The 11,973-nt window shown below is 33.9% G+C and overlaps 2 protein-coding genes across 2 annotated transcripts; both read right to left on the bottom strand.

The window, feature by feature from the left end:
• Window positions 1,387-3,315, bottom strand: LOC105158164 (aldehyde oxidase GLOX). The gene has a single exon (XM_011074810.2). The coding sequence runs from the start codon at window positions 3,081-3,083 to the stop codon at window positions 1,434-1,436; it is 1,650 nt and encodes a 549-aa protein (XP_011073112.1). The 5' UTR covers window positions 3,084-3,315; the 3' UTR covers window positions 1,387-1,433.
• Window positions 4,055-5,326, bottom strand: LOC105158163 (NAC domain-containing protein 83). The gene is made up of 3 exons (XM_011074809.2): window positions 4,992-5,326; window positions 4,546-4,832; window positions 4,055-4,409 (listed from the first exon to the last, which is right to left on the bottom strand). Exons 1-3 carry the CDS (start codon window positions 5,170-5,172, stop codon window positions 4,161-4,163), a joined length of 717 nt encoding a protein of 238 aa, XP_011073111.1. The 5' UTR covers window positions 5,173-5,326; the 3' UTR covers window positions 4,055-4,160.

Genomic DNA, 11,973 nt, shown 5'->3' with positions numbered 1-11,973 from the left:
AGGTGCGCCCTCCCTATGGGTACCTTCTTGTGGGGGAGGGTGTTCCCGCTTTCTCCCCGAGGGGACGTCTTGTCTCACAATTCCCTATATTTAATCGAATTAGTAGGGACATTAGCATTATATAATGATAATGGCGGGATGTTGAAGTTGAGTCTTAAACACAAGTAGTAATCATCCATTGGAGGTCCTCCAGCATGAGGGGAACCATCCTTCCAGGGGAGTCATCCGAGGAGGTGTTAGCTCTAGCATTAGTAGCTTCCATTGTTCTCATGTTTTAGTTCTGTGATCACACAGATGACACCAATTGATGCGTGCAAAAAACACCACGTATGGAATAAATGATCTGAGCAAAAAATGCAGCGCTCAACCCAAGCACTAGAAGGTAAAAACGGTCAAATGAGTGAAGAAGAGAGTGTTATTTCTTGGTTTATGTACAATAGAGAGATTAATATGGAATCAAAACTTTAAGTACAAAACTAAGATGCTCCTTCAAGCTAACATGATAGCAAAAAGGGGAAAATTATAGTAGGTATACTAAAAGTGTAAAAATATATGAACGTATGTGAACGTGTCCTTTTGATTGTGTCAACATGTCTTCTCCAGCTGAGGAAGCTCTCTATAAGCAACCGCAAGATCGTTGGAGAAGGACACAAATTTCAAAAAATATGACCTTCAAAGTTGTTGGATAATGTTGGACCCCTCAGATTTGGTGTAGAGTCCCCAATGACTGGCTGATTCCCCTCGAATTTGAAAGGTAGCTGGAGGATCCTCTTCAGATTAGGAGATTGTTGGAGCCAGCTGTGTGTCTACTGGGTGATAAGGATGCTTTTCTCAAATTTTTAGGAAGGTGTTGAAAATACCTCTCCCAACTAGACCCCAAGTTTGTTAGGGTCTATAACACTTCTTTCTGGAGAGCCATGTCCCTCTAAAAGAGCTGTTGGTCCTTATCCAATTTTGTGAGGGGTCTCTTAAAGGTCTTACGTGGCTGCTGCCTAGGTCTCCCTATGGGCGGGAGAACCTTCGACTTTGGTTGGGGAACTTCAAGTTCTTAAACTTCATTGTCGGCCTATGAGGCCTTCTTGGATCAATGCCTCTCGAACTTGGGCCAATTGTTGGCCTCCTCCTGAATTGGGCTCCCTAGAGGCATCATGAATCTTGCATTTTTTTTCCTTCTTTTTGAACTATTTGAAACTTTTTACATCAACCTATTTTTATTACATCGAAATAAATAATAAATAAAGTGAAAAAAATTATTTTATTTATTTGTTCCTTTTACTTTATAAAATTAATATTTTTGTATATATAAAATACTATATTTTTATTATTTATTTATAAATTTATTTATTATTATTATATAACAATTTTATTGAGATAACTCACACTAGTTTATAGTAAAAGGAAGGACAGTATCATCAACCTTATAAGCTAACATATTACTGAATCTTAACCCACATCCCAGAACTCGGAATACCAGCATGCAAAAGAAACAACAAATAATATCCCGGAGGCGCAATCTCAGGCTTAGATGGCCCTGATGCAGCAACCCTGTAAACATTGGGTCCGACACGCGAAACCCGAGCCCCCTTGAGCACCACCATCCTCTGATTCATGGAGAAAGAATGTGTATTAAATGATGGAGCCACTATCCTAACTGAAACAGCGCTCGTTTTCACGAATCTCTGCACTGTGAAAGTCAACGAAAACGCGTTCTTGTATCTAATAATCTCATAAGTTCTAATTATTCTTGGCCTCAATCGATCATACACGGGAGATAAATATGGGGGAGAGAATGATTCCAGGCTCAGATCAGTTGGATAATCAACGCCTGTGAAGTTGTAATACTTATGGGGATTGCTGCCTCCCACCAGGATTCGTCCATCGGTTAGCAGAACGGCAGTGGAATGGTAGAGCCGCGGCCTGGAGGAAGCGGCCATGATTGAGAATCGGACACCTGCTTTCCCGTTTGGGTTGTAAATCAGCGGCCTGGTGACGGGATTTTTTGCATATTCCCACCCTGCCGTGCCTGAGCGTGCTCCGTTGATTATGATCACATACCCGTCAGGGAGGATTAGCATATCGCTCATCACTCGTGGCATTGGCATGTTTTCTATTTTCCAGGCTGGTTCTTCTTTTGTGATTTTTAGGCGACCGCAGGTGGAGCAGGCACGCTGAAAGACCCCCCGGTTTGCAAGCTCGAATGCATTCCGTGTAGCTCCGCCACAGATCATGATTTCAGGTACGACCGGAGCGTTTTCGTCTATGGGGAGTAAAACAGAGGAGCCTGAACTCGGATAGTTCCGGGGATCAGCTCCAGGGATGGCGGGGAATTCCCTGACGATTTGGTTCCGCTTATAGTTAAATACGATGGATCGTGTGTTGGCGAAGACGAACAAGTTTCCATCTGGTAAAAGGTGGAGAAATGGATACAAGTTGTTTTCATGTCCATCTTTCGTTTCTCGGAGAAAATTGAGCCGAAAGGACTTAGAGGAAGAAGGTGAATGTCCAGGGTAAAACTCATAGTTAAACTGTGCTCTGCCACCAACTATAATTACACGGCCGTCAGGGAGTATCTGATTAGAAGCATACCATCTGCGCCGTGAAAGACTGCGGGGGAACTCAACCCAATCGCAGTTTCCCCCATTACACGGCACCAGAATGCGTATTACATGATCACCATCATTGTATCCCCCAGTTTGGACAAGAGTCCCATCCGGAAGGAGTGCCCCAGACGAGCACCAAGTGTCAGTCTGAACTGTTAAGGTCCGAAAGCCATTTGTCCTGATATCATACAAAATAGAGTGCGCAGTGCAGTCCTTTTTCAGAACCCGGTCATTTGGGTCAAACCGGCAGCGTCTACCAGATAGAGAGATGTTGGAAGGGCCGAAATCTGTCCTATCGAAAATGACAACTTTGTTGTTTTTTAGGAGTTGCATATGCATGGCTGATATGCCAATACTTCTGTGCAAGAGATGCCATTCGCCCTCGATGTGGGCATACGCAGGTAGCATTTGGCATGCTGCCGGAGAGAAATGGATGATAAATAAGAGTAGGAGGAGGAAGAACAATACCATTTCGGTGGACATCGATTCTGGTTAGGATTTAGCAGCAAAGGCAACGACTTAGCCTGTATTTGGTAGTAGTTTGGTGTTTAGCAGGTTACTGAACGTTGGATTTGCAAGATTTCCTCTGGGGAGTTAATAGATTACACAATATAATAATGCTTATGTATTCAATTTCAGACGTAAGAGTATGGTAGTTCAGGCCATTCAGGTCCTACAATAATGAATCAGGGATTCAGCTCCTGATAGGGGATGCCTCCGAGAATTCATACAAAACATGAAGAGAATGACACTGAATTCCTGGAACTGTAGGGATGTTTATGAAGTTTCCAGGCAAGAAACATATATAGTGTAAATTAGCCTGTTCATTTCAGGCCCAACTCTTATTTGCTAAACCTTGTGACAGCAATCACTTCTTACCACTGCTACATTTCATGATCCTTCTTTCTTAGAACATTTATATTTAGACTCCTCAACTATGATTAAATTACAGAATCACCCCCTACTTTTTTAAATAATTCACTAACACCCCATGTCTGTTGTGGCAACTTGATCATGTAATTTGACCTTAATGTAGGGAGTATTAGTGATTTTAGTGTTAAGAGATCACTTTTTAGCACTAAAAGTAGTTTTAAGAGTGTGCATGTGAAAATGTTCTTGCTCTTGTTCTTGCCCTCTTCACAAAAGAGTTCTCTTTATTACATAAAGCCAGAGAGAAGCATATGCTTTGCTTGCTTCTTATTCAACCTCTTTCGAACTAATTTCTTCACAAAAATCTAACCCCTTTTCATGGAAAAAGGCAGCAGATTTATTAGAAGCATCCCCTTTCTTTTGGTACACAGAGCAGTTGACTTAGTTGCTGCAGGACTTTTTCCTTTTCCTACATCACATTTTATGTTAGAGAGGGAGCAGAAGTTGATCCAGGTTGTAAGATCATGTTTTTTTTTTTTGTTATCTTGAAAATAAGAAAAATATAATAATCAGAAATATGATCAAATATCTCGACAAGAATTCCTTTATTGAGATGCGAACAATTAATTTCAACGAGCGTTGCTACTTCAGAACGCTTGTTCAATAGCAAGATGCAGAAATATAAATACATTAAACATTACGGCCGCTATTAGTTTCACTGTTAGCAGTATTTGAAGAGACCTCGCTGACAGCACTAGAATCGGAATCACAAGAATATGATGATGACGAAGCAGACGAAGAATCTGTATCGCTTGTCTCTCCTGTTATCATGAAATCATAATTCCTACGCCTACTGTTACTATCAACCTCAGCTTTAGTCCCCCTTTTCTTCGTAAACACATGGCACAAAACCCATTTTCCTATTTGAACCGAAGATCCCTGCAACCGGTAACAAATATCATTAGCATCATTCCACTAAAACAACGAGCTAAATTGGCTAATATTAGCTGCAACAGCTTAAACTTTTAGACGAGGCATTAACTCAGTAAACCAGAAACAGGATTACAAAATTAACCTGAGAACTCCTTTTCTGCTGGATATTGCAAGCTACATTCCCCGAAAGTGCAATGCAGTAGAGATGCATGAACCAATCAGTCCTAACAGCGCGAGGATGCTTCCCCTTGTAGAACACTAGTGTCCTTTTGATCCCCACAATCGGCATCCTCTTCAAGCAGACAATTTGTTTATCTGAACCAGTGATCTTCCAGTAACCCCCACAAGTTGTTCTGCTGCTTCTGTTAACGCTCCGGTAACTGCTTTCGCGCAGGTGGCTAAAAAAGTACCTGTCTTGGTCCGAATTACCTATACAATGAAGCTGCAATTAGCCTAAAAGTACTGATTAACATAAATTATGTCGAGAAGTAGTGCTCTTTGTTTCAACGGATAAGGTCATGTGAGTACATATGTTATTGTCTTGATGCATTGTATGATGTAATTGATCGTTTCTAGAAACAGACGAACCTGGCAACTCCCACGGATGAAAGCTGAAAACGTTGATTTCTGGGATGACTGAAGCAGGCAACGGATACGAAAATGTTTTACGCGCCAAGTACTGAAAAACGATCTCTTCATCGGTGGGCTGGAAACGGAATCCAGGGGGCAGCTTGCTCTCTCCATCTCTAACAAAGTTGAACTTGTCCATGTTGTAGAACTGTATCACTAGTGGCGCTGAAAGCGCAGTAATCCGCCGTGCAAATCTCAGAGTGCACGACGGAGGAAATCAAAGAGAGAGAGAGAGAGAGAGAGAGAGGTTTAATTTAAAGAGGGAGAAGGTGTTGACTTGCATGGAGAATTCACAGTTGGAGCTGATCTTTATAGAGATGGAAATGGCTGTGTGACTTTTGTTCTCCTCCCTTTTTCTTTTTAGGCTGTGTGCTTAACAAAAGATTATGCTGACAGTGTTTTTGCCTCTTTAAAGTATTGTTTCTGGAGAGACATCTGATACTTAGAATGTCTGATTAAATTAATGGTACTCCTACATTTTTAAGATTTCTTCTCATTCTTATTCAGTATTCTCCATAGCTATACTACAGAGGTGTTTGTAATAGCTTTTACTCTTATGGTCAGAAAAGTTGTAGAGAAAATTGAAGAAAATTATATTTTTTATTCCAAAATATAGGATGGTTAACAATATTAGTCACGTACTTTCTGAAATAGCTAATATTAGTCAACCCACACTTTAAGAAAATATTGAAAAGTTAGTCCGCCATAAAAAAATTGCAACGTTTGGAACTAACTTTACAACATTCGGGAATAATTTTAGGACTAACTGCAGTATTTTCCTCAAGAGTGGAACTAACTTTACAACGTTTTTCTAAAGTGTGGGACTAATATTGCAATCATGAAACTAATTTGTGCAACATTTTCCTAAAATATAAGACAAATGTTGACTATTTTAAAAAATGTGGGATTAATATCACATGCTATCCTATATTTTTTAACTTAAATTGTAATTTTCTCAGAAAACTGTAAGTTTAGATGGTAAGCTAGGAGTTTTTGAAAATGAAAGAGAGAAATTGAGAAGGCATGAAGTTTGAGTACCTGTTTGTTTGGGAAAGAAGTTCAATTTGTATAACTTTTACCAATAAGCTATAAAAGTTGATGGTAATATTCGGTTTAAACGAACTTAATGTAAGTGGTTTAAAAATATATATGATAAATTTGTAACATTAGTTTCAACAAAAAGTTGATAAATACTTTCAGTTAATATATTGTAAATATCATGGTGTACAGTTACAAATATCATTTGTGACACAATCATTTATATACACTAGCTAGCAGTTTATGCACACTCGATGCATGTGTACATTTACAGTAAAATTGTAATGAAAAAAAGTTATAAAAATGGATATCACTTATTCAATGAATTGATTATGCAAATCAATTTTAAATAAAAGCAAATTTTCTAAATTAAATGTATAAAGTTGAAGGATGACAACTTTTCTTGTTTAAATTTTCTATTTAATTTTTAGGAAGAAAAGGGTATTTCTGTAAATATACATTTTTTAGAATCGAACTAGTTACTGTAAACCCGTCCTCCATAATTAATAGTATACGTATTGGTATAATGTGAAATATTTGTTGCTTGAAACATATAAATGTTAACTAATCTGACTAGAATTGAAACTGTAAATAGTAATATAAAATATAGTTGAAAATTAAAGAATGAGATTCTTACAAGTACCGATAATTATAAAAGTAGAATCTTTGAATCGTAAAATCTCAATCTTAAGAATCGAGCAATCCTCGACAGTAGAAACGCTGCCATTTGAGTGCTGCAATATATGTCTAATGTAGTTGTAATTTTGATTAATAGATGGGACGAGAATTTTACCCTCACATAATAACATACTAGGTGAATAGTTAAATCTAGAGAGAGAATTTTTAGGAGAGAGAGGTTATGATTTGTCAAATTAAATGAATAGTAGTTTGCTGTAGAAAAATATTTTGGATATTTGTAATCGTGTTGAAAATTATATAGTGTGTAAGGTATATGTATTAATGTATGTCTTATATATAAAAATTACTTTTTTTACTTTCATAAATAGATATTGAAAAAAATTCAGGGACCCCCTGTGATAATAGAAATGTAAAAAAAAAAAAATCTATGAAAATTAAAGTATCAATTACTCCCACGATATAAAATAAAATTCAAAAAAATCCCTACGTACAGAAATTGCGCCACACGCACTTTAACTGTGAAATGGCTATGAAAATACTTTTTTTTTTTAACATTTTTGTCCTTCTTCACATATATAATAATTATTTATATAATAAAATATAATTTTAATTAAATTAATCAAAAAATAATTTATATATTAAAAAAAAAAAGCAGAAGCAGCAGCAACAGAGGCGACCTCCTAGTCTCGTCGCCCAATGCAACGAGGACGATCGGCATCACCCGATTATCATTATTATTTTAAAATAATATTTTTATATAAATTATAATTATATATATTATGAGTATATTTTAATAGTTATAAATTATATATATTATAAATTAAAATAATTATATATTAATAGACCTTGTTTGATCGGTTGATTAAGAGGGGTATTTTAGCCATTGTTTCTAAAAAATAAACTCAAGTTTATCAGGAGACGATATGATTATTTATTCATAACATAAGAGTGATTTTTCATATTAAAAATTTCATAAAATTTTATCCAGGGATCAAAATAAATTTAACACAATAAATATTTGTTACCAACATACACATCAATGTCAATTTTCACAGTATTTCTTGGTGATTAAGAATCCTCCAATATATGCAGATGACAATTTGATTGTTGGGCCATTTTTGATACACAAAGGTTGCTTTTCAAAATGTAAGAAATAATTAAGATAAAGTGAGGAAGTGAACATGTCTCTTACCCTACCATTAATTATATGCATACAGTTTGTATTTAAGTTGAAGATCAGTACACAAGAATTGTTTATTAACATATCGATCATATGATAATCAAAGGCAAATATCAACTACTTAGCGCTCCACTCTGCAATTATATGACCAATTTTTTAATAATCATTCTGGGAATCAATTTTTTCATAAAATCACGTTTAATTAAAGCTACACAGTTTTACATATACCTTTTAATTCCGTCACAATTATTCAACTTAGTTATCAATTATGTTCATTAGTTAATTTTTTAATTCTTTCATCGACCTCAAAATTGCGATTGATTTTGAATTTTAATTGTAGTATGAATTTGTATAATCAATTATGAAATTATCAATCCAAACACCATAATTATTTTTTTTAAGCGCTGAACTATTATTAATTTAAATAACTTCATTACAATCAGTCTTGTCAAATATCAGTATCTAACAAAAACAATTACAACAGTCATACGCTAATCAACAGTATCATATCAATAAAATCTAAATAATACCTACTGTGCAGTAGAACAACATCCAATGCATATAGCAGGATTTGAACTCATAACCTCTAAGGTCATGGGACTTCAGCTTCATCAACTAAGCAAAGTCTTATTGACAATTATGAATGCTGCATATATGATTAGCGTCGCAAGATTCTCATTATTATGGCTTATTTTAATTACTTCACATATATATATATATAATACAATATAGTTAAAATTTGATGTATAAATAACTTTATTTTCAATCACTTTTAATGTATATGGATGTCTGACATCTAAAGTTGACTCTTCCACCCGATTAATTATGTGAAATTAATATATAATAAAGACTGCAATATGAAATCTACTTTTCTTGATTTAATTCTGAAAAAAAAAAATAGGGTTGAAAGCAAGAAAAAAGAAATGAAAAGTTTGCTACTTTTTTTGAAAAAAGTAAATAAATCCCTGAAAAGATGGTAAGAGGGATTGACTTGAAAATTGAAATGGGATATGTTTGGAGAGGTGCTTTGCTTCATGGAGAAGATGTTGCTTTTCTTCCTCATTTTTAATGCTAACAATAATAAAGTCAGCTCACCATTCAAAAAGCAAACTGCTCCATCCAATATTTTATGTAACAAAATTAGAGCAATTTACCCCTTTAAATTACTACTATCTTCCCTAAGATTTGACATAATTACAAATACCTCCTTATTGTTCGAAAAAAAACGCAAATACCTGTTTGATTTTAACGTCCGTCTAACAACGAGCTCATACGGTTATGTTTTCATCTAATTTTTGTGGTGAAATGATTAAAACGTCCTTTTGAATTATAAATTATAATGTTATATATATATAATAATTTTTTAAAATATTTTTAAACTAATTCCCTCTAGATTATTTATTTTATCTACCCTCAAGTTCTTTTATATTTTTTCATTTTTTTAATTTTTTAAAATAATTAATAAGGGTAAAATAGTAAGTGTGAATAGCAATTTACGGTCCTGTGATATTAGAAATGAGCAAATTACCCTCTTATAAAAAATAAAAAATAGTAATTTACCCTCCTGTGTTTTAAAAAATGAAGCAATTTACCTCCTTAGATCGGAAGGTAAATTGCTTTATTTTTTCAAATCCTAAGGGGATAAATTGCTACACTTTAAAAAACACAGGAAGATAAATTGTTATCTTATTTTTCAAAAGGGGGTTGTTTGCCTATTCTAATAACACAGGTAGGTGGATTGCATTTTACCCTCATTTCACAATCTAGGGGCTACACAATTATTGTTAATTTGAGTGATGTATTTGTAATTTTTCAAACAACGAGGTGGTATTCATAATTATGCCAAATCTACAAGGAGGTAGTTGTAATTTACCCTTTTTCTATAAAGATAAATTACAATTGGCTTTCGTGAGATTTGACATAATTACAAATACTGTCTTGTTATTTAAAAAGTTACAAATACCCTTTGAAATTAACAATCATCTAACAAATATCATCTCGTGACAGATCATTATAGGGAGTATTTGTTAAACCGTTGTTGATTCCAGGGAGTATTAATAATTTTTTAAATAATAAAAAAATATTTATAATTATAACAAATCTCAGGAGGATTGGTTGTAATTTATCTTTTAAGCAATGATAAGGGAGCGGTTTACATAAGAAATAAGAATTTATATTGATTTATTCATGAGTTGGACTAATGATTGCGATTAATTGAATATAAGTCGAACAGATAAAAAATTATTCAATTTTTATTCGAAGTCATAGTATATATATTAGACCTAAAGCTTAGATGCTCACCAATGAGTTTTCTTATTTTCACTTTTCCTCTTTTAATTTCTTCTGACAATCTAATAATCTCTAATTTGGATAGAGGCTAATTTCTAAGATATTGGGAATATAGTATAAAATGTAGCCATGACTAAATAAATAAATAAAATACCAAAGAGTCGAGCTCAGACCCAAATTAAAATATGGATACATCCAATTTGTACACCTATTATGTTTTGGATTGGCTCGATAGAGTTTGACTCCGTCAAATTAATAACAGCTAACTTGTTGGTATAAACAAAATTATTGTCCGTTCATTAATAAGTCTATATGGTACGAATAGGTTGCAAAAAGATCAAACATAACAAGGAAAAGAAAAGGCATAAAATATTAATGAGCATAGAACTGTAGGGAATTAATATACTTAAAGATGTAACAAATAATTTACTATAAGTTATGACAAATACATTCATATCTATTTATGATTTATTATGCAAAAACTCCTAACTCTAGTTTAGTAAATATTTTATTTAAGGGTAAAATGCAGACACCCCTAGCGTATGGGATCATTTGCACTTTGTCCCCCAACCTTTTTTTTTTTTTTTTTAAACCCAATCTTTTGATTCTGTTGCACTTTGCATTTTTTGGGGAATTATGGTGGAATATTCTATTGGTGTGTATACACGCGTCTAAGAGCGATCTAATTGTAAAGGTTAAATGTAAATAACCCTCCAACGTATGGGATCATTTGCACTTTGCTCCCCCAATCTTTTTACAAAACAAAATATATATATATATATATATATATATATGGTACAAAGTTCTGTAAATGGGGAGAAAAGGAGAAAATTTTCAGAAAATTTAATATTTGATCTGCATATGAACCATTCCACATTACAAGCCAAATATAATATTGGCACGGATTGAAATGCACATATGCTTGATGGTGGCACCAATAGAAATATAGGAATTTTTTTTCTTTATTTTTTTGGTTTGATTTTTCCTCTTTTTATACAATAGTAGTGTATTTGATGTTGTTGTAAAGTTGTATTCTTTTGTGATTTTTATTTTTATATGTTGAAGTTCAATTTCTTCATTTGGGTCAATGAATTTTCATATTTTCTTATCTGGGTTTTCTTTTTCAATCTTTGTAATGTTCTGGTGATTTTATGTTTGTGTTGAAGTTTTTTGTTTGTGACCTGAAGTTTAAAATTGTCTTGTTCCGTTTAGGGGCTTCACACACCTGATATTGCAGAAAGTTCATGGTTTTTCTGTTTGTTTTATTTTGTAATGTGAAATTATTTATCTACAAATTATGTAGTTAACTTTTTCTCTATTTTTCAGATTTTTTTCCCATTTTTTCTATTTTTTAATTTATTTTGTTTTTATTACAAGATTTGGAGGGGGGACAAAGTGCAAATGATTCCATATGTTAGAGGCCTACTTGCATTTAACCTTTAAAACTTTACCAAACCCAAAATTGTCTTTAGGTGCGTGCATACACGCGGATGGAATATTATATCATTATTCCCCAAAAAGTGTAAAGTGCAACAAAATTAAAATATTGAATAGAAAAATATATATAAAAAAAAAGTTGGTGAGCAAAATACAAATGACCTCATACATCGGGGTGTATCCATTTTACTCATTATTTAAATACCTACATATGTAATAACTCAATTGTTGTCCACACGGGGCACACGAGAAGAATTTAATCATCCTTGCAAAAGTTGAAAATCCAACCCACGTGAATCTGAATTGAAGCCATTTTGATGTTCAAACACCCTCTAACTAGAACAACCCTGATTTCTT

This window comes from Sesamum indicum, linkage group LG3, assembly GCF_000512975.1.
Source record: "Sesamum indicum cultivar Zhongzhi No. 13 linkage group LG3, S_indicum_v1.0, whole genome shotgun sequence".
Taxonomy (NCBI): Eukaryota; Viridiplantae; Streptophyta; class Magnoliopsida; order Lamiales; family Pedaliaceae; genus Sesamum; species Sesamum indicum.
This window is presented reverse-complemented; position numbering and strand designations above follow the sequence as displayed.

Excerpts from the sequence above, each read along its gene's own strand:
- LOC105158164 (XM_011074810.2), bottom strand. The coding sequence starts at position 3,083 with ATGTCCACCGAAATGGTATTGTTCTTCCTCCTCCTACTCTTATTTATC.
- LOC105158163 (XM_011074809.2), bottom strand. The coding sequence starts at position 5,172 with ATGGACAAGTTCAACTTTGTTAGAGATGGAGAGAGCAAGCTGCCCCCT. Across the intron at positions 4,833-4,991 it reads TCATCCGTGGGAGTTGCCAG|GTAATTCGGACCAAGACAGG; the intron begins GTTCGTCTGTTT and ends TTCATTGTATAG. Across the intron at positions 4,410-4,545 it reads AGCAGAAAAGGAGTTCTCAG|GGATCTTCGGTTCAAATAGG; the intron begins GTTAATTTTGTA and ends TACCGGTTGCAG.